Raw genomic sequence first — 22,637 nt, forward strand, 5'->3', positions numbered from 1 at the left:
AGAGAGCTCTGTTTCCTCGTTTGCTTGCTCTGGTTACCTCACAGGACATTTACTTGACTGTTAATTGTGTAAGAACAATAGAGTTTAAAGAGTTGTTCTAGTAGAACTTATTCCTCAGTCAACCTGATTTTACAGCAACAAATCTTCTTGACTATGTTTACATTTTAGGTAAGCCTTGGAGTCAGATCCCTCTCTGGCTTTGCTCCTCCCTAATCCTCTAAGGGCTGGAGTTCTACCTGAGTCAGATCAGGGAGTAGAGCAGGATTATCCTCCAGGCTGTACCATGCATGTGTGACATTTGTTTCTTCTTTGTTTTATTGTGATAGGTTCACCAAGTTGAAGAGCCTTAACCTTTCCAATAACCACCTAGGAGCCTTTCCATCAGCAGTCTGCAGCATTCCAACCCTAACAGAGCTGAATGTGTCTTGCAATGCTCTTCGAGAGGTCCCAGCAGCTGTCGGAGCTATGCAGAAGTGCGTACTTTAAACTACAGGGGTATCTGGGAAGCTCCATGGAAGTTGCACATCATATTAATTTTGGCCTCACATCTAGCAGTAAGGCGCGTGTAGTGTGTATATAGAGCTCACTTGTTAAGAGTTTAGGTTTTCAGAGTCTTGTAAAAACTAAAATACAGTTGTTTTGAGCTGCAGTCCCTATGTATGAGTGTATGTAAACATAGGAGAGGGGGTTACTTCTTCATTTTCTGAGCTATTGAATTTTAAGTATTAGAAATTAATTTTAAGAAAAAATAAGTAATAGTGCATTTTGGGACAAGTCTGTATTACAGTTAGCACATTTCCCTATGTGTGCCATTGCAAGTTGAGGAGATGGTAACATTTCCCATTTTAATAGAAGGTTAAGGTCCTTATTTCTAATCTTGTCTCCCTTGTCCATTGTTACCTCTGCCTATCCTTATGCATTTTGAAGCATTGCAGTAACACGATCTTCATGAACTCGTATGTCGATAATAAAGTTGGAAAATGTACATTTTTCTGTGTAATTGTTATGTCTTCTTTGATAGCTTGCAGACGTTTTTGCTGGATGGGAATTTTCTCCAGTCTCTTCCTGCTGAGTTGGAGAACATGCACCAACTCAGCTATCTGGGTCTTTCCTTTAATGAATTCACGGACATTCCAGAGGTATTGGAGAAGTTGACTGCTGTGGATAAACTCTGTATGGCTGGGAACTGTATGGAGACCCTCAGACTACAGGCTTTAAGAAAAATGCCTCATATTAAACACGTGGACCTAAGGTAACCTCTTTTGAGAAATATATCTCATATGAGTGACTGGCTTGTATTGTGCGGTACATTATTACCCAGAGAAGAGATGGCTAATTGTGGGGTTTGTTCTTCCCTGAAGCTTGCTTTAAAAAAACCCACTGATGAATGGCTTCACATTGTGAGAGTTTTACTTTCGTTTGTGAACCTGAACCCAGTTTTAATTTGCATGAATATATAGGAGCACTGGGGTAGAGGACTGTTTATAATAACTGAAACCACCGAGAGCATGGTGGAGATTGTTCCTAGTCTTTCTGTTCTGTGCCTTGCTGGAGACATTTGATACTATGGAGCATCTCTTGATTTTTCCCCCTTAATTTAATGTACACATTAAGTTAAATTGGTTTATTTCTTCTCTATCCATTCAAGTGGCTCAGAGCTTAGTTTACCATTCTTCACCAAAGCATAAATTCTGTAATTAATCCCCTATCAGATCCAAAGTTAGCTACTCCCTGCACTCGGGCCCTGTAAAAGCAGAACCTTCATCTTCAGTCTAACCACACGGAAACCCAACCAGAAGCTTCCGGCACTGTCTTGCTGCCCATGATGCTTCGCTGTCATCCTTGGTAGGTCAGGTTCTATTAGGTTCTAATCACAGAGATACCTTTTGCAAGAGGGTCCAGTTTTGCATTCCCTTAAAGATGTATTTATTTTATTCTATATGTGTGAGTGTTTTGCCTGAATGTATGTGCATGCCTGGTGCCCACTGATGTAAGAAGAGGGTGTTAAGTCCCCGGGAACTTGAGTTAAGGACAGTTGTGAATCGACACATGGGTACTAGGAACTAAATTCAGGTCCCAACAAAGGCAAGCAAGTACTTTTAACAGCTGAGCCATCTCCACGTGTCCTAAGAGGATGGTTTTTAGATATTTCTTTTTAAAAGAAAAACAGAAGCCTGTCATGGACTTAACTTCTTACAAAGCAATGTACAGGAGTGAGTCTTTAGTGCTAGCTTGCTCTGTTTGGTACTTTCTCAACTAACTTATTTCCCCCCATTAACCAGAAGTTGATGTCTGCTTACTAGCCATAGTAAATCTTGAGCTCAAGTTAATTTCTATGCATCTGCTCCTGATCTACAAATTACAGTTAATAATAGAACCCATTTTGTGGAGCTGTGGAGAGAATTGAGTTAAGTGCCTAGTACTCCCAGCAAGCTGTTCCAGACTGAGGCCTGTCTCCACTCCTGAAGCCTGCTTGGCTGTCTTTCCTGGCGTTTTTACTGTTTGTGGAAAGTGAGTCTGTCCTTGTTCACTACCCACTTTCCCTTCTTGCTAGCTCAGGCACTTCTGAAGCTCATTCAGTAACGTGGCTTCACTGCTCCCTTTCTTCCCACTTATGTGGTTTGGCTTGTGGACCACACATCCTGCCAGTGGAGAATTGCTTGGCTTCATCTCTCCTTACACTAAAGAAAGCAGGCTTTCCTAACTAGAGGGTGTTAATGGTGTGCAGGGCTAGAATTCTTAATTTGGCAAATATAAATAGTTGTAATTTATCTGCGTTTGAGAACTATTTAGAATGGGACAGGGACCAACATTTTGCCTGGTTAAATTTATTTACAAGCATGATGTTATTAACTCTGAGTTGTTTGAATATATAATTTTGTATTTCAAAATTTAGGCCTATATATTTTTTCAGTGACTCAGTGGTATGGCTTTGTTAGAGCCAGAGATGATGGGCACTGACCTCAGGTAACAAGCTTGGGATGGTTTCAGAGTTATGTGTACATGTGACAAAGCAATCATTTTTCTTGAAGAACTTACAAGTAAGATTGATCTAATGTGTCTAGAGGTAGCAGTTTTTAGAAAGAGCTCTGTGAAGTCCTGGGGTTGTAATTTTAGTTTGAGTCTTTGGATGACATCAGATGCTGTTTACCAGAGGAGACACAGGAAATTTTGGGAACACTGACTGCATAGACAACTGCCTCTTTCTGGGTTCCTGTACTAAATCAGAGGAAAAGTGTAGCTTTGCTTATAGTTCTGCCCTGGTGCTTTCGGTTGAAGCTAGTAGAGGAACTTGGGGTATCACTGAATTCCCTCTACACAAACAGCTGATTTTATTGCATTTCCTTCCAAAAGAAATGTTACATCAGACTTAAAAATCATCACCTTTTCCTTTCTCCTTTCCCCCACATTGACATCCTTCAGTATAACCGTCAGTCCTCCACTTTGCTTTAGTCTTCTTGGGACCACTTTCCCTTTTTATGTACTCACTCATACCTGTGAAGCCAGTCTTGAGTTGTCCTGGCTGTCATCTGCTCTCACCCACCAGCATACGTGTCCTGTGCAAGAGTCCCTGTCTTAGATCTGCTCAGTGTCCTCAACACAGGCTGGGAAGCTGTTTCTTTGCTACTTTTCCACAGTGAGATGGAAATGTTTCAGAAATGTGCAGTGATTTGACATTGATATTGTATTCAAGCACTTTATGACAGATTGATTGTCAGGAAAATAGCTAATGTAAGCTTTAGATTTGAGTAGCAAGTCATGTGATAGAAGCTGTGTGCTTGTGTGTGCTGTAATGACTTAGAAATGTAGAAAATAGGCCCCTTGTCATGGCCTGGTCTGTAGGCAGTGCTCTTACTTCTCCGTGATCTCCCGTGTTAGCATTGAGTAGGGAAAGCCCTTGCTGAATACTTTCAGTGGACCAGTGTGTGAGCATAGCCAGCTATGATGCTACTCCTTCCACTTAGCCTGTGGCATGCTTGAAAGTCACACATTGCGTTGTTCCTGCCTTTGATCTGGAAGCCACAGTGCCCCTTCCTGTGAACTGCTATGGCCTGTCTCCACACCCTCGGGATTCAGATGTGGTGCTTGCTTCTCCATAGCACCTGCTTTGTAGGCTCTCTGTGTGTACATTGGTGCATCATCATCACGTACTTCCAGTTCTCCTAGGGAAATGGCAGAGCACTTCATCTTGTTACTCTTCTCCATATGAAGCCAGAGGTCATTGCCCTGTCCTTGTCATCATCATGACCACAGCCCTTCACTGGGTACACGGGTACTTCTTTCATTTTCTTAACTATTTTGCTGAATAAGAAAGATGTTTTTCTCATTTCACAAATGAGAGTCAGGTGACTGTAGCTTAAGGCTCTCCCCCTTTGAGCTGCTCTTCTACACAGGAGTGCCACCTTTCCTTTCCATTCCTCATTAAAACAAAGTGTTTTATCAGCTTGGCACCAATATGGTGACTTGTGGGTGGGTGGGTTGCTGTTTGAAATGAAGATGATAATGCTATTATGGTTATTGAAAGTATAATTTGGGGGAGAACATGAAACATTCTTTAAATTCCTTCAGTCCTGTTGTCTCCAAAATGAGGCTTGTTTTTTATTCATTGTGCACATTCTGATAGTCTACTGAGCATTTGGAAATAGGCAAATTTCTGAGTTAAGGCCAAATTTTGAATCTTACAACCTAGAACAAGAAAAGAAGGAACTAAAAACATCATTTTAGGGACATTTGAAGACACCACGTGCTGCCCGTGGTTGTTAACAAATCCTCGCTCTGTGCTGTCACACATCCTTGTGTTTCTGTCAGTGCCTTCATGATATTTCTCTTAATAGTTTATTTACATAGCTCTATTTGTTTTTGAAGGACAGAAACCCCAGAGAATGTCTGGTTAAACTCCATGCATAATAACAGTGCCTCTCATCAGGTGCACAAGCTCACTGCTTTCTCACCTGGGGAGGGATGATGTTTCTTTCCAAAGGAGGCATAGCCTACCTTGGTACCATGAACTGACATTTTCATCTGTTTTCTTGCAGGGGAACCTGGATTTACATTTGTTATATTGGTTTTGTATCTTTCTCGTATTGATCCACTGTTGCTTGTCTTTCACAGCTTATCTGCAGTAGCTTCATTCAGCCAACCAGTTGTCATGGCAAAGACTGCCATCTTACCTAACTGTTGGTCCCAACTGATGTCCTTCACCTTATAGTTTCTCAAAGTGTCTTCTGCACTTTGCGCTGAGTGGTAGTCCATGTTTGGAAATAGCTTTAGCTGTCAGTCCTGATCCTGAGAATCAAGAATCCCTGTACTATGTTTCCCTCTCTGTTGCTCCCATTCAGTATGTGGCTTGAGGTTGTTGTCCTTGACTTTGTCCCTTATGATTGCCCATCCACTTTTCCATGCATCTATCTCTTCCTTTAGGGAGCCAATGCAGTTTCAATTTGTCTCAGGTGGTTCTGGGTTTGTCTCCAAAGTTCTTTGCAGTATGGTGTCTATACTTTCCCAGCCTCTTTCTTTGGAAGTAAGTGACTAAGTGGATACTTTTTCTTCTCTTGAAGTGAATTAGGTAAAATCAATATACTTGCTCCTCTTCCAGCTTTCATGGCCTAAGTTGTGTTTCAAAATATATCATAAAGGCTCAGACCTCTTAGAATTGTAGCTAAAAATAGCTAGTGAATCTTGCCAGTTAAACAAGACCAGATGCTAAGATTAAAGACGGCATGGGGATTTGAGATACAGTGGGACTTGTCCTTTCTCATTACTGTACACTGTTTGGATTCAGCAGTTTATTTGTAGTATTGTGGTTAAGTAGCTGTGTTTGTGTCCTTCCTCTTTAAGACTGAACATACTCAGAAAGCTTGTAGCCGATGAAGTGGACTTTGTGCAGCATGTCACTCAGCTTGACCTGCGAGACAATAAACTTGGTGACCTAGATGCTATGGTTTTCAACAACATAGAAGTTCTGCACTGTGAGAGGAATCAGCTGGTGACATTGAACATTTGTGGCTATTTCCTAAAAGCACTCTATGCTTCGTCTAATGGTAAGTGGCAGACTACATCCAAGCTGCTCTATTTACCCAGCACTATCATCTACACCTCACTGACTTTATTCTTTCCTCATTTACTAAAATAAGTGTGAAATTCTTCCAAGATAAAAAAAAGAAGAATGTTGTCTTGGTATTTACAGGAACCAGAAGGGAAAATTTTATTGTTCCTAGCTTGTTTTTTATGTCATGATAAATTGCTCCCACTGGTCATTTGTTTCTTCTGCTTAAAATCAGGGACAAGGTAAACTGTTTTCTTGGCTTCCTGATTAAATACTGGAGGGTGGAAAGAAAACCCATTGTAGGTTCCATTCGAGACCTGCAGTTTCATGTTCCATTAATGTGGGAGGCCAGCCCCCTACCTTCTGAAGGGGTCTGATGAGAGAGGGATAAGAAAATATTAGATAGAAAGAGACCTAGTTGATGAGAAGAAAGACAGGAACACAGGATAGCTTCAGGAGGGCCTGGACCACTACCCAATGGCCTCTTCCATTTATTCAAAAGGACTTTTTATAACAATGCCAAGGGGCGAGGCAAAAGACCTCCCCATTGCAAGATCAAAGCACACTGCACAGCCAAGTATAGACCCTTCCAAACACCTGGTAACCACGCACATGGTCAAATCATCCCCTTATGCAGCCTTGCTAGGTAAAGCAAGCCCAGATTCTCAGACCCTGAGTAACTTCTCACTAGGAAATATCTGGGTCTCCACACATTGACAATGGGAAGATAAACCTGAACTGTGTGTCCACAGGAATATCATAAAAGCAAGATTCTTAGTTATTTAATAAGACCTCTAATTTGGGGGTTGTTTATTAATTGTGGGATGTGTGGTGTGGAGTCAGATAGTGAGACTTGTAGGAGAGATCCTTGGGAAGAGGAGGTGTGTGATAGAAGTGATGCTTTCAAGCCGGGCGGTGGTGGCGCAAGCCTTTAATCCCAGCACTCGGGAGGCAGAGGCAGGCGGATCTCTGTGAGTTCGAGGCCAGCCTGGTCTACAAAGCGAGTTCCAGGAAAGGCTCAAAGCTACACAGAGAGACCCTGTCTGGAAAAAAACAAAAACAAAAACAAAAAAAGAAAGAAGTGATGCTTTCAGACTGATAATGAGAGCAGTAGGCAAGATACACTTAGGGGAGAGGAGCGAGAGAATCCACAACATCCCTGTCCAGGCTGCTAAGATGGACTTCATGTGAGCTAAGAGAACCTGCAACCAGGCCATAAATATGATGCACCACTCATCTGCTCAAAGATGTGTCCCTGAAACGTTGGAAAGAAGAGCTGGTACCAAAAGTTACTCTACAAGCCTCTCACTGGGACCAGAGTAGGCAACTGGGCAAAGACTGAACCTGTGAATTAGGAGAGCAGGGCTTTCAGAGACTGCTGTCCAAGGAACAGAGCCCTGGGCAGACAGTGGCGGCACATTTCCTAAGTTTAGGAAACTTTCTAATCTTACTAGCGGAGCTCATTTATGGCATTCTGGAGTGCTCTGTTTCAGTTGTGAGGGAGTCAGCAATGTGTGAGGATTAAAAATACAGTGTTCGTTTGAGTGACCTTTTAGGTACAGTTCAGTACACACACAACAGTGAGAAGCACATAAACAAATAGAGCAGAGAGTGAATGACTCATTGGAAGATGGCTTTGCTCTCCTGCAGTTAAAGTTACACAAGAAGATGCATTGTACTTCCTAAACCAAACAGAGGAGGGCGAAAGTACAGTGCTTTCCACTTACAGAGTCACGTGGGTAGTAATGTATTTGTGTTTTTTTTTTCCTTCATAGAACTTGTTCAACTTGATGTTTACCCAGTTCCAAATTATCTGTCTTACATGGATGTCTCAAGGTAAGAAGGCAGCACCACATAGAACTGCTGGCCTATTGGGGAGTTCTTTAGCTGATTGTATCCAAGCCTATGCCTAAGATGTTTTATAGATTTTGAAGGAAAGTAATAAAAACTAAAGTGTTTTAAAATAATAAAAATTAAACTTAATTTAAAATCTCATAAAAAAAAAATCGGTACCTTTGGGTGCCATCTTTTTGTGTTTTTCCTGTACCTGAGTTCAGACTCAAGGCCACATCCAAGCTAATCAAGCTCCTACCACTGAGGTAGCACCCCCAGCTCTGGAACTGATTTGGACCCTAGGTTTGTACCTTGAAGGTGCAGTAGCCCTTATGTATGTTAATTAGACCTCGTGTGTCTTTCCTGAAACACAACACTGCCTCTTAAAGCACTGCGGTCTCTAAGTTCCTTTTTGTCACTTGGTACACACATGGACTTGCCAGAGACCACGAGCTGTTGGGCTCTTAGCCTATGCTAGGTAGGCAGACCCTCTGACTGTAATGCAGCTTTGCCTCTGCCGCAGGTCTTACTTACTCCAGTGCCTAGAAATACAAATGCAGATTTTTTTTTCCCCTGGTGTCATAAAGGCCTGGCTTTGTCTACAGCATGTATTTACACAAATGAAACTTCAGTAATGTTAACCTACTAAAATTGAAACTCATTTTAAGGAAATACCCACAATTGCAGAGCACATGGGTCTGGCTCTCTGAAGGTCCCAGCTGTAAGCCATTTGAGGGTGTGAGCTGTGGTGTGGTGAGTCTCCACCCACTGTACTCCCAATGGCTGTGTGAGTCCTAAGGTATAGACTTTACCTTCATCATGAGAGCACACAAATTTAGCTATTTTAGTAATAAATGCCTTTTCAGTCTTTAGCTATTGGGAGAATTATTCCAATTGTAACTGTACTATAAACTTATATAAAGTTTAAAGATATAAAGTTGTTTGAATTGTTTCATGAATTTCCTATTAAATTGCTACTTTTATTTATTTAAACTCAGACATTACTTGATTAAGTTCTTGATTTTTTTCCCACTCCTCCTTATCAACTCTGGACTTAATTTTTCAGCTTTTAAATGAAAACAGGAGTTTGTATACATAGGTATATATACCATGTACAGACTTACTTCAGAGAGTTAGCTATAGAAAGAACCCGTTTCCTCTAACTCATAGAAGGTAATTGGCACATCGTCCTCATTGGAATCCCCAGGTCAGAACCCTGAATTTGTCACTTAAATATTGTTCGTCTTCCTTTGTGACTCTGGCACCTCCTGCCTCGTGTGCGCATGCCTGCGTCATGTGCACTATCTCCCAGGGTGTCGAGAAAGGTCGTTAGTAGGACCTTAAGAGTTAGTTCTTCAGCACAGTTCTACACTGTTTGGACATTTGTAGTTTTAATTTCTGTGTGCTGTGATTGCTTTTATGAAGGAGTTCTTCTACTTTCCTATCTTGTTAATCTGTTTCAAGAGTTAACTCTTATAAAATAAAACAGTTTTTAGAGCACAACAGTGTGTGCCCATATAAATAGTGGGAAAATAATGCCTTTTATTTCCATATTTAGTGAAAACTTTTGTAACTTTTTTTTTCTTCATTGATCAGTCCACCATTTTGTTAAAATGTCTTTCTGTCCTTTTCCCAAGCATCATATTTTTTCAACCTTTTGTATTTGTTCATAATGAATTCGTCTTGACAAACATGTGAGGTCTTTGGTTCTGTCCCTCCAGAGTGGGGATGGAGAAGAGAGAAGTACTTACATGCTTTTATTGTTCCTGTCTGTATATTTTTGTTTAAATCTAAAAGGAAGCAATTCAGATACAGTATATTTTTCTAGTGGTCAGATCATTTAATAAGTTATTATTGGTTCAGTTCACTTGTTTATAGTAACTAACTATTGTTAAATGCCCAAGTAAACATTTTCAAATAATTAATTCTGTTTTAACTGTTAGTGCACCATTTCACTTCCCATTCTTCCCAGGGGCTGTATTTTCGTGATGCCAAGTAAAATTGGGAATTATTTAATGCCAGTGATAAAAATGTAAACTTGAAAGTAATACTTGGTTACTTTATCATTTGACTTACCTGGATCACTTTTCCCCCTCTTTCTGAATTTGTAGTGGTCTTTAAAGGGGTGTTAACATCTGAGAGAGAGCAATCTTTTAGATGTTAGAGATGTTAGTTTTTATTTCTTCTCTGTTATAATAATTCATCTTGGTTTTAAAATGTGGTGATTTCATATAACCTGTTGATCTTGCTCATTGCATTTTGGCATTTTTAAAAATAGTTTATTTCTCTGTAGTTGTTTTGAGCTTCAAAGTATATTTGAGGGGCTGGAGAGATTGCCCAGCAGTAAAAAGTGTGCTGCTCTTGCAGAGGACTGGATTTTACTTCCTGCGCCCATACCAAGTACTCTCAACTGCCTGTAGCTCCAGCTCCAGGGGATCCTTTGCCTTCCTCTGGCCTCAGTGGGCACCTGCATGAATGTGTACATACACACAGACATACATAAATTTAAAAAAATTAAACTAGATATTTGAGGCTAGATATAATTTTCCCCTCTCCCCTTCCCCTTTTCAGATTTAATTTTTAAAATAATATTTTTTATGTTCTTATCTTTAGAAACTGCCTAGAAAATGTGCCTGAATGGGTATGTGAAAGCCGAAAGTTAGAAGTTTTAGATATTGGCCATAATCAAATATGTGAACTTCCTGCCCGGTAAGTATTTCAGATAAAATGAAAGGATACAAAACAAAAAAAAACCAGATGATCAGTAATGATATACTGACTTAGTGTTTATCTTATTAGCTTGTTATGAACCCCAGGACAGTCTGTTTTCAAATGTATTCATTGTTTTTTATTCCTGTATCGTTATGGGGTGGAGAGCAGAGTAAGTCTTTGATGTTCAGGCTGACATTGCAGATCCATACCAGGTGTGGTGCTTATTGGAAAATTACAAATAAACCAGGAATGCTCAGAGACTCAGTAAACAGTATAAATGGCTTACCTCTGGGATCTTAATTCTTTCAGACTCTCTACTCTGTCTGTTAACAGTATGTCTTCCTTACCCTAGATAATTTTTGTTTTCCCAGGGATACAGTTTTGGTGGTGGTGGGACACGAGGCAGGTAGATGTGGTTAGATCACTAAACCTTGAAAGAGCAAACTAGGTTGTCTTTTTCTCTTTGATTTCAAAATTGAAATAGGAACGCTACAAACTTCATTTTCTTTCTCTCCTTTACCTCTTACCTTTTTTCATAATTTGTGGTTTTTAATAGTGTTGGGGGTGTGTGTGCATGGTGCACACATGGAGGTCAGAGAACTGCCTTGGGGTCCTCCCTGTCTGCTTGGAGAAGACAAAGGTCCTCTTGATGCGCTGATGCGTACATCAGGCTAGCTGGCCCTCACATTTCCGGAGATTTTTATTTCACCCGTAGAAGCACACGGATTTCCTACATGAGTGCCTCTGCTGCCAGCTTGTACAGGTTCTGTGGATCTCAATGCAGCTTGTCAGGCCTCACAGCAGGAGCTCTACCCACTGACTCATCTCCCCATCATAATTGGTTCTTTAGTAACAAGATTTTTGAAGTAGCCATGTGATGATTTCCAGTATCCATAGATACAGAAAAATCTTTTCCAGTTGAGTTATTGTGACTAGCCAGGTAGTTAATAAACCGTTGGAAACGTCTTTCCTAGGCCATCATGGGAACTTTCTGTGATGAACATGGTGTTCACCTCAGTGTTCCTACAGTCTGCATGCGATGCCTGGCATTTGAAGTGTGGCTCTTCTGACCAAGACACTGATTATTAATTTTAATTTAAGTAGTAATTTAAACTTAATTGATGGCAAGTTGCTGCCAAAATTTGAGTTCAGTTAACTCAACATTTTTAGCCTGTCATAGGACAGAGAAAAGTTGTTTCTGTCAATGTATAATCAAAAATGTCAATACAAATAAGATAAAAGTAACATTTAGCTTAATCTTTAATTGATCTTTATATCAGAATTTTTAGTTGACTTCTAAAAGTGTGAGTAGGCACTGGAGAGACAGCTCAGTCAGTAAAATGCCTACCACACAAGTAGAAGGGCCTGAGTGTGGGTCCTCAGTATCCACATGAAAAAGCCAAGCCTGGTCTCGTGTGTCTGTAACCCTAGCCCTGGAAGCAGACACAAGTGGGTCCCTGCAGTGCAGTGACCAGCCTATGGCCAGTTGATGGGCCATGGGTTCAGTGGGAGACGCTGCCTCAGAAAAATTAAGAATGATTGAAGAAGATAGCCAGTGTTGACTTCTCCCCCCGCCCCCCCACACACACACACGCGCGCGCGCGCACACAGTGAGCACCCGAGGTGTAACTAGTTCTAGTGGAAAAGACCTGTAGATATAGATACCAAATGTGAAATATTTATAACACCACTAAAAGAACTTTAGGCAGGGCAGGGGTAGCACACGCCTTTAATCCCAGCACTCGGAACATATCTGTGAGTTTGAGGCCAGCCTGGTCTACAGAGCAAGATCCAGAACAGACACCAAAGCTACACAGAGAAACCGTCTTGAAAAACCAAAAAAAAAAAAAAAAGAATTTTAGACATAGTGAGTCAAGTGATACGAATTATCTTAATGTGGCACCATAGAGTTTCCAACTGCCTGTGTAGCTCCGTTTGTGTTAGAATATTGCTCTCATAAAATAAATCCAATCAGTTCAGTCCCTGAAATGATTAATTTCTCTTCGTTCTTCAGCCATTATAATATCCATAAATCTGGTGCATTTAAAAATACTTTCTGCCCCCAGAGTGTTAGTTAATTGAGCATTTAATTGACCCTCATGCAGCAATCATCACTAGAGAGAAAGACAGACAGAGAGACCTACAGACACAGACTTTTTAGACCCAGTGCTTTTAGAAGAGGAACATGAAAAAGAAAATGGCCACATTTAGGGAGGAAAATTGTTGGAAAACTTTTTACCGTTGTCTTTCTTAGTATTCTTCCATCTTGTCTTTCCCACCTCAGTCCAACAAGTGGCACATCAGGGCCTAAATGTGCTCACACACACTAAGAAATACAAGATAACCTGAGATTTTACCATTTTCCCAAAGCCATATTTGATTGGCTCTGTACCAGTATAGGCTTTTGTGGATCTAAACAAATGCTTATTCAAAGTAAATGCCAAGTGTTATATCGTCATAGAATTCAGTGTTTCTCTCTGTATTTTTTCAATGTGAAACAAAAACAATACCTATTGCTCTTTCCCTCAGTGTTGAGTTGCAGATTTTGTACAATTCCAGTTGGTGGTCTAATATTCAAGCAAAAGTGATTCATTAGAATTGATTTTATATTTAAACTTTGTTTCTCTAAGGAGGGTATATGATGAGTTCAACCAAACAAGTTATTTTTTTATTTATAAATGAAAATACATGGAAAGAGAAGTAATATTTTGTTGCTTAGACAGTATCCAGAAGAACTGAACTAAATCTAATTATCACTTGATATTAATACTGCAGTCAGTTGAATCTACCCATTCTATTTTCTTTAGGAGAGAGTGTCTACTTTGGTATAGGGTGAAACTATGGATACTAAAATATATAGGCATTAGGGAGAGAAAAGGGGAAAACTAAATTATGAAGTAAAATGTAACATTTTATTAGATGTACTTAAAAAGCTTACTGTCATTGAAGACTTTGCGCTTACTCTTAATCATCTCTATAAATTGCTGTGCTTATTCAGACTCTGGACAGGACATTAGCCTTGTAGGTCTGAAGAAGCACACAGCCTTGTAAAGCTCACCTTTGGATCAGGTTAGACCAAGCTCTTCAGTGTTTCCTTCTGTGAAAAAGATATAGAAAGCACTGAAGTACAAATAGCTCCAAGTTTATATTAAAATAAACCTGCTAAAGCTAGGGAGATAACGCAGCATTCTGCGGCACTGGCAGCTCTTGCATAAGACTGAGTTCAGTTCCCAGCACCCACATGATGGCTTGCAGCCATCTGTAACTCCAGATCAAGGGGATTGGATACCCTCTTCCCACCTCCGCAGGTACCAGGTACCCATGTAGTGTACATACATACATGCAGGGAAAACACTCATATACATTGACTAAAATAAATTAATAAATTAAAGTGAGCCTGTTAGCCTGTACTGAATTAATGTATAATTTGTGGAATGATGATTATTTAAATCCTCCTTTTTTTACCCTCATCCCGAATTAGCCCTATATAAATAGTTGCCTTCTGTTTTTTGTCCCTTTCATACAGCTTATTTTGTAATAGTAGTCTCCGGAAATTGCTGGCAGGACACAACCAGTTGGCAAGGCTTCCTGAAAGACTAGAGAGAACATCGGTGGAGGTCTTGGATGTGCAGCATAACCAGCTCATTGAGCTCCCACCTAACCTTCTCATGAAGGCTGACAGGTAAAGCGTTTTGACTGTCTTCAGTGTTTACCTGAGCCTGTACGTGGTGCCTGTCACTGAGGATTTTATCACCGATGATCTGAGCTCATTTGTGGGAACTTCATTATCTCTCCTAGGTATATGAAAATTTGGTTTAGCTAGCCACCTTTCTACCATTTTGTGTGGGATGGAAAAAGCAGCATCCTGCAGATCTTTACTGATGTCACTGCTCTTTGTAGAGAAAGGTATTGTGTACTGTGCTAAACATGTGTCTTAGGAATGAGATGTGAACTCTTATACCACTCCTTTAATTATCTGATTGTCTTTATTTCTTTTTGCTGTGATAAATCTCCCTGACAAAAACAACTTAGGAGAGAAAGGATTGATTTGCTTCACGATTCCAGGTTATAATCTCTGTATTTCAGGGAAGTTAAGGCAGCAGGTACTTGAAACAGCTGGTCACATCACATACACAGTCAAGTGCTGAGAACAGTGAATTAATGTGTTCATGTTAGTGTTCAACTCATTTCATTTGCTCTTATGCGTTCCAGGAATCTCTGCCCAGGGAATGGTGCCACCCACAGTGGATTAGTGTTCTGTTCCCAATAATCAAAAATTCTAATTTTAGATTTTTGACATAGTAGAAATTGAACCCAGAGCCTGATATATGTTGGGCTATCGACAAATGTTCTGAGCTACTTCCCCAGCTTTCCCTCATATTTGAACAGTTTCCCTGAATGATTGTATCTAAGCATTTGAAGAAGTTGGTTTGATGAGGGATTGTGGCAGTTCAAATGTAATTGGCCCTCATAAGCTCATAGGGAGTGGCACTATTAGGAGGTGTAGCTTTGTTGGAGTAGGTATGACCTTGTTGGAGGAAGTGTGTCACTATGGGGTGGGCATTGAGGTCTCATATAGGCTGAAGCCACACTCAGTGTCTCAGTTCACTTTCTGTTGCCTGCTGATCAAGATGTAGACCTCTCAGCTCCTTCTCCAGCACCATGTCTGCCTCAACGCCACCATGTCACACCATGATGGTAATGGAATAAACCTCTGAAACCATAAGCCAACTCATTAAATATTTTCCTTTTTAAGAGCTGCTGTGGCAATGGTGTCTCTTCACAGCAATAGAAACTATAAGACAGGGGTTAATTTAAATATTAAGAGAAAATTTGTTTTCTTTTTGAAATTCAGTGAACATTTGGAGATTGAGAGAAAAACCACAGAGTAGGCAAGTTGTAAATCCTGGCAACTGCCAGGAGGAGGGAGATGGAGAAGAGGAGGCGAGAAAGGTGAGCCTTTTGAGTTCTAGTCAGCAGTGGAGATCTGCAAGCCACTGTCAAAAGGGAAGCAGTGGCCGTCAGAGAAAGCACCAGAGTTTTGGGCTTTTCAGGAAGCAGCCTTGTCGCAAGTGTCTTGCACATTTGTTGTGATTTGTCTTAGTTGATGGTTCAGCCACTGTGCTCCACGCTTTAGACACTGAAAATTGTTGACTGTAGCTGTTATTGCCAGGTTGCTTAAACCGTAATACACAGTTTAAAAAAAACTGCACAATGAACATAATAGAAGTTAGATTTAAGAGGATAGAAAAGACAGAAAGAGGGACAGCCTGGCTTACTGGTATGAAGAAGAACACTTGGTTGCTGACTGACAAGGTGAATTTACTGTTTGTGTTTAGCAGGTAGCTTGTAGGCATTACTGAAACCATATGAATTCTTCTGTCAGTTTACTCCATAAATCAAATCTTAACAGTAGTTTTCTTAATATTCTTTGTGATAATAAATCATTGTTTCCAGTTCTAGCTTAGACTGTATAACTGAGAATAGCACATGTTGGGCTGCTCTCCCTGTTAGCAGGGAGTTATTTCATAAACAAATAAGAGAAGGGAATCTACTTTCAGTTAGGTGACTTTTAGTAAAGTCTTCGTTTCTCGCTGGAAGCTTGTAGCCCATCTTGTTAGCATTATTACAACCTGAACACCAGTTTATGAATTTACTTTTTATATTCACCTTTGAGTTTTGTTTGATTGCTTTTAAAAATGGCAGTTCATACTCTATACTTGAATTGAAATGTCACACTATAAATATAAATACATGTACACTTACGACAATTAAAATTAACACATTTTAAAATAAACATAAGCTCATAGCCCAGAGTTGTAGATGGATGGGAAATTTGATGTACCATATATTGTTAAGAAATTGACTGTGATATTGCATCTTGAGAGAGAGCAGTATTTGGTTCTGTTGGGTAAACTGGTAAATATTCTACTCCTCATCTTGCTGAATGTCTTTTTGCTCTGTGATGAGAGTTCTCATGATAGAAACACCAAAGGAGTTTCAGATACTTGACTGTCACCAACAGATGGTCAGAGGAAGGCTAGGTAATTCCCCATGGGTCGCCATAGTGGATGAGTCACAGCCAGAGGTACTGCCATCCTTCTGTTCTTTCTTAGAATCTTGGCAGTGACTGACTCCCTATCCACCTAGGCTCATCATGCACATTTGATGGCCAGACAGCTTCTCCTGATGGAATTAGTCTAACTAACAAAGCTGCAATGAATACTTTTAAAGGAAAATTGTATAGACCCCAGTAGTGGCAGGACCCAGGTCTGTTTTTATCCCTGGTTGGAACAGACCCAGGATGCTCAGAGGCAGGAGATGGGGGTGGGGACATCTCTATGCCAATAAGATTCATGGTATTTCTCATTTGTACTCATTAACTATCCCCAGAGTATTAGTCACACCGTAAACCATAAGCTTGAGTGACTCAGACAGAATATGTGTAAATATCAAAGGAACTAAAAGAGAACAGAAAATCAGAAGAAGGTGATCAATTGACCATGACAACTGGTGCTCTTTGGCAAAGGCAGATATTTCTGGCATTTTGAAAAGCTGAATTGCCCACATTTTTATTTAAGTGAGCTATCTTTGAAGTTCTGATGTTTGGAGGGATGTGGTAGATTAAAAGTGTTTCTAAAAGCAAGTCTTCCGAATCATCTAGAGAACTTGAAGATTCCTGGCTTTTATCTCAGTTCCACTGACTGAGATGTTAGAAGGAGAGCCGGAATCAGCATGTTTAATGAGGTCAGCTTTGTGATTTTAGTGTGCAAGCTCCTCCAAACACTGAAAGCTCAAGGTGACCACAGGAGATCCTGCTGACAAATAGATTCCTACCGAAGACTCAGTGGTACTTGGGAGAACACATACTTCATCTCTTGTGTTTCTCAAATATTTGTATGTGGCGCTCTTCAGAGATTATTAGCATCAAAATCGGCTGGCAGGTTTGTCAAAAGCAGAGAGTCAGCCAGTGAGAATTAGACTACATAGAAAAGTTCCAAGGTTTCCCTGGACCCTGGGGAAGGGAGGGTGAGCATCAGAGGATGGCCAGCTATGAGATTTTGACAGGGGTCATACTCTGGTGACTAGTTCCACATGGGGCTAACAGGAATGATCCAGAAGGCTTTAACCAAATGTTCTGAATGTTCATAAGAGTAGCCATGAATACTGTCCAAGAAGGATCATTAAGAGTGGAGGGTCAGTCACTTGGGTTGGTGTACTGGGTGGTTTTGTGTCAACTTGACACAAGCTAGAGTCATCAGAGGAAGGAGCTTCAGCTGAAGAAATGCCTCCATGAGATCCAGCTGTAAGGCATTTTCTCAATTAGTGATCAATGGGGTGGGGAGGGTGGTCAGCCCATGGTAGGTGGTGTCATCCCTGGGCTGCTGACCCTGGGTTCTTTCTATAAGAACATGGCCTGAGCAAGCCATGGGAAGCAAACTAATAAGCAGCTCCCCTCTATGGCCTCTGCATCAACTCCTGCCTCCGGGTTCCTGCCCTGTTTGAGTTCCTGTCCTGACTTTCTTCAGTGGTGAACAGCAATGCTGAAATGTAAGCCAAATAAACCCCTTCCTCCCCAACTTGCTTTTTGGTGATGGTGTTTCGTCGCAGCAATAGAAACCCTGACTAAGACAGCTGGTAAAAGGGAAGGGAAGCAGGATCAGGGATACAAAGGTCTGTGAACAGAACATTAGAGGATACAACATCCATCTGTTCTCAGTCTAAACAAAATCGCTTAGGATACCACATGGTCCCAGTGACTTAGAATCTCATCAACAGGATAGAGAGAGAGGTGGCTGAATGGTTAAGATGGCCTACTGCTCATGCAGAGAACCCAAGTTCACTTCCCAGTACACAGGTTCTGCTTCTCACAGTTCCCTGTAACTCCAACTCTGGGGATCTGACACCTTCTAGCCTCCACACATATACACATAATTTAGTCATTGTTAAGAAAAAAATGTAAGGCAACATTCCAAGCAGAATTAAATATACTCATGAGCATCTGAGGATATAAAAAAGAAAAAAATGGAAAGTTAAGAACAAAAGTGGACAAACAGGAACTCATAAAATGGAAAAGAATATCTAGCAATCATTTTATAAATGAGCAGCATATTACCAGGTGAATAAAGGGTAGTACTTTCAAATAAGAATTCACAAAGACATTAAGGAAAGGCAGAGAAGCAAACAGGAAGAAGAAATAAAAGGGTTAGAGATGAACAGGGGAAGTGGAAAACTGACCCCAAAGGAGCAGAATTTACATGTTGAGCTCTTGAAGAACAGAGAAAATAGTGGGACAGAATGAATTAACAATTATTTAAAATTTAATGCATTTTTATAACACACATACAAAAAGATCTTAAGGTATATTTGAAAAGAACTACTAAGTAAGTACCTGGGATAATCTCAGTGATCAACTTTTAGATCTAATAGTTAAATTTAGATACTGAAAACCAAAACTTTTCAGGGCTGTATTAAAAAGATAAAGGGGAGTCCAGGACAGGCTCCAAAACTACACAGAGAAACCCTGTCTCAGGAAAAAAAAAAAAAGATAAAGGGATTTTAAAGGGCATATTTAGACAGTCATCAGACTCCTCAAAAATCTTAATGCAAAGTAGCAACATTTTAAAAAGTTGATCAAAGTGCATCCTAAGCTTTTTATATAAGACCAAGTTCTTTTTAAGAATAAACAGAAACGTAGTTGAGAAAAGTAAAAATGCAGTAAAGAAGAACTTAGAAGTAAGTGGTAAATTAGTGGGAATGGAAGAAAGAACAACAAGAAAGGATTGGCATACATTTAAGTCCTTGAAGAACAACAACACAAACCATTGAGCAGAGCTGACTTTTAGAATTGTAATCAAAAGAATATTTTCTGGCACCAAACTGAAGATCTTAGAGTAGTAAATGCTTGTAGAAAAACCTGAAAGGCCAGCCTGGGGAAAGGGCTCCGTTGGTAAAGTGCTTGCCATGCGAGCATGAAGATCTGTAGACCGCCAGCCCCACAGGGGGAAAGCCAGGAGCGGTGGGTGGCTCATGCCTGTAGCCCAACTGCTGACATGCAGACAGGAAGATTTCTGTAGCTTACCAGATAAGTAATTTAGCTGGAGTAGTGAGCTCTTGGTTCAGGGAGAAATTCTGTGTCAGAAGCTCAGGTGGAGAGTGATTGAGGAAGACACCTAATTCAGCACTGATTTCTTGCTTTTGTATGCACACACACACACACACACACACACACACACACACACACACACACACTCCAGGGTGGGAATGGGGAATAATTTAGTAACAATGGATAAGTACAAGGTAATTGTTGGAACAAAAACACTTTTCTCTAAAATCGTATAGAAGAAAAATGTATATTTGTATGTAATATTATAATACCTGAGACTAAACATATCTCTCTCTCTCTCTCTCTCTCTCTCTCTCTCTCTCTCTCACACACACACACACACACACACACACACACAGTATCATACCTAAAAACTCTAGAGTTGGTAATCAATAATTCAGTCTCAAACATGTCAGTCAGATAGGGTAGCAGGATATAAAATTCATATCAAGAGGCTTCTTAGGTTCAAGCAATAGCCAGTGGGAGACAGTATGTTGATTGCAAACCCCCATTTTAAAATAGTATCAAGAAAGATTGGATGCTTAGAATAAACTTAAGAAATGTTCAAAAGTTGTCTGAAAAAAATACCAAAACACTGAATTCACAGAAGTAAACTAGGATTGATCTAGCACTGGAGCGGGCTAAAGAAAAGGCAAACTCAAAGGTATGTCAGAAAACATGCTGTGTCTGAGACAGCTTTCGTAATGAATGCAAAATGAGAGGAATGAGTTATTCCAGTAGTAAAATAATTTTTTATTTTATTTTACATGCCTGTAAATTGTTATTAGCACAAAGGAAAAAATTGAGGATTAAATCAATAGGAATTCTCCTTACAGTAGTCATACAGATTTTGGCTAACATTATTGAAAAAGTTGTTAAAAGCAAAAGATAATAAGCAAGAGCCAACAAGATGGCTCAGCTGGCAAAGCACTTGCCACCAAGGATGATGACCTGAGTTGGTACCTAGGACCCAAATGGTAAGACAACAGAACCAGTGCCTGCAAATGGTGTCCTATCAATACACATAAGAATGGATAAATAAATAAAATTTAAAGAAAAAGTGTGATGATAAATGGAATGTGGACATTATTAACTGATCTCTGTGCAAATTTATTAGCTACAAAGGGGGCAGGAAATGGAAGTTTAGTGGTTATAATTGGTAATACCAAGTAATCTGAGTTAATGTTGAAAGTAGTTAAGACATTGGCCTGTGTTCCTCCTAATATGGTGCACTGAGAATGGTATAACTTCTGTTCTCTGCCAAAAATGCCCAACCTCATTCTCATGATGATAAACCATGGAGGAGTACCATTCTACACAACTTACCCTAATGATGATAAGCTATGGAGCAACCGCTATGGAGTACCGTTCTACACAGCCTTACTCTACTGATAAGGAACTGGGGAGCAACCCATATGTAGTAGCATTCTACCCAACCTCATTTTAGTGATGATGAATGATGTTGAGTAACATTCTTGTCTTAGTTCCTTTTCTATTGCTGTGCTAAGATGCCATGACCAAGCTAAGTCTGTTATGGCACCGAGTGCTGTGTTCCTCTACAGAGACAGGATGTCTGTAGAATTTTAGGTTCTATGAGAGCTTCTGAAAATCAAACAAGACAACCCAGAACCAGGCAGACAGTGTGCCAAGGCAGAGGAATGGAACAGTAGCTCTGGAAGCAGGAAGTGGCTTTCTCTCTGTGGCTGTGGCTTCCCAAGTACTCTTGGGCAGGAACCATATCTGTGCCCTTTGCTTTCTGCTAAGAAGAAATGTTAAGTTCACAGCTGTTGATTATAAGAATTGAATTTGAAGTACGTGCACACAGCTCTTCAGCAGGTCCTGCTTGACCCCAACAGTTTGTAGAGAAAGGGCCCCATGAAAATGTTCTTTGGAAAAAGTTTTTATTACTGTTTTTAACATCGGAATTCTGGAGAGCTATTTAGGAATAATGGGCTGGTTGAGATTGATGAAATTTTTGTCATTGCTACTCATCACTGTTTGACCACTGCCAAGTGATTTGACTTTCTCAGCTTTGTTTTCTGTCTTCTGTGAAATATGAGGGACATCTAGGATAATGAGATTGTCTAGGGAAATGGAAAATAGGAGCATACTCTGCTTCCTCTAAAGCATCTGATAAATGAAAACACTGAGAGCATTTTATTGCCTTCCTTTAATTAGATGATTCTGTCATGAGGAGGCTACATGGCTGAAACTTAGCACATTAAACTTTCTTTGCTTTTTTTTAAAAATCTTTTTATGCTATTACAGAAGTTGGTAAGTTGGAAGCTTAAAAATCGTTACCACATCACAGTGGTTTGAGGAACACGGCTCATCCCTCAGGCTGAAGATGGGGAAAGAAAGGGCCATGCAGCTTGTCCTTAAGTCAGCTCTGGAGGGTTTTGATTTTGCACATTGAAAGTAGTTGTTCCTTGTGGAGGAAGGATGACACCTAGACCATGAAATCAATTCAGTTAGGCTTCTGCTAACATATTCAAATTGAAGAAAGACTAGTGTAAGAGAATGGCTATTGCATGTGATTTTCCTGAGATCATGATAAAATAAAAATTGAGTCAATCCACATGTTTGGCGATAGCAGGATTGTGCTTTATGTGGTTCAGAACCATCCTTTGGCACTGAACCCCATAATTCCAGCTAACTTAGCTTCATTTCTTGGAGGAGTGTGGTATGAGGTTTTTCTCCCTCTCAATTTTCTGTAGAGAGTGGAGAGTTCCCTAAAAGCTGGCAATTTCAAGCTGACAAGAAGTCCTTGGAAATAATTTTCTTCCTCTTGTTCAGATGCCTAAAGCTTTTAAAATCTCATTCGCAGCTTTCTAGATGAGCATTGATGTGTCAGTGTTTTAAAAACAACATTTTCTCTTTTTCTGGCCTAAAACTATGCAAATATTCATGAAGTCATTCTCTCTCCAGTCTTTTATGTGT

General features: G+C 40.2%; 1 protein-coding gene across 1 annotated transcript in view; it reads left to right on the top strand.

Annotated features, from left to right (window-relative positions):
* Positions 1-22,637, top strand: part of Phlpp1 (PH domain and leucine rich repeat protein phosphatase 1) — a 207,706-nt gene that overhangs the window by 146,208 nt on the left and 38,861 nt on the right. Inside the window, exons 5-10 of the mRNA XM_059280129.1 lie at positions 327-473; positions 1,022-1,252; positions 5,839-6,041; positions 7,822-7,882; positions 10,493-10,588; positions 14,118-14,273. Coding sequence (XP_059136112.1) covers positions 327-473; positions 1,022-1,252; positions 5,839-6,041; positions 7,822-7,882; positions 10,493-10,588; positions 14,118-14,273 — 894 coding nt within the window. The remainder of the gene's footprint in view (positions 1-326; positions 474-1,021; positions 1,253-5,838; positions 6,042-7,821; positions 7,883-10,492; positions 10,589-14,117; positions 14,274-22,637) is intronic.

The sequence above is a fragment of the Peromyscus eremicus genome, chromosome 15 (assembly GCF_949786415.1).
Source record: "Peromyscus eremicus chromosome 15, PerEre_H2_v1, whole genome shotgun sequence".
Taxonomy (NCBI): Eukaryota; Metazoa; Chordata; class Mammalia; order Rodentia; family Cricetidae; genus Peromyscus; species Peromyscus eremicus.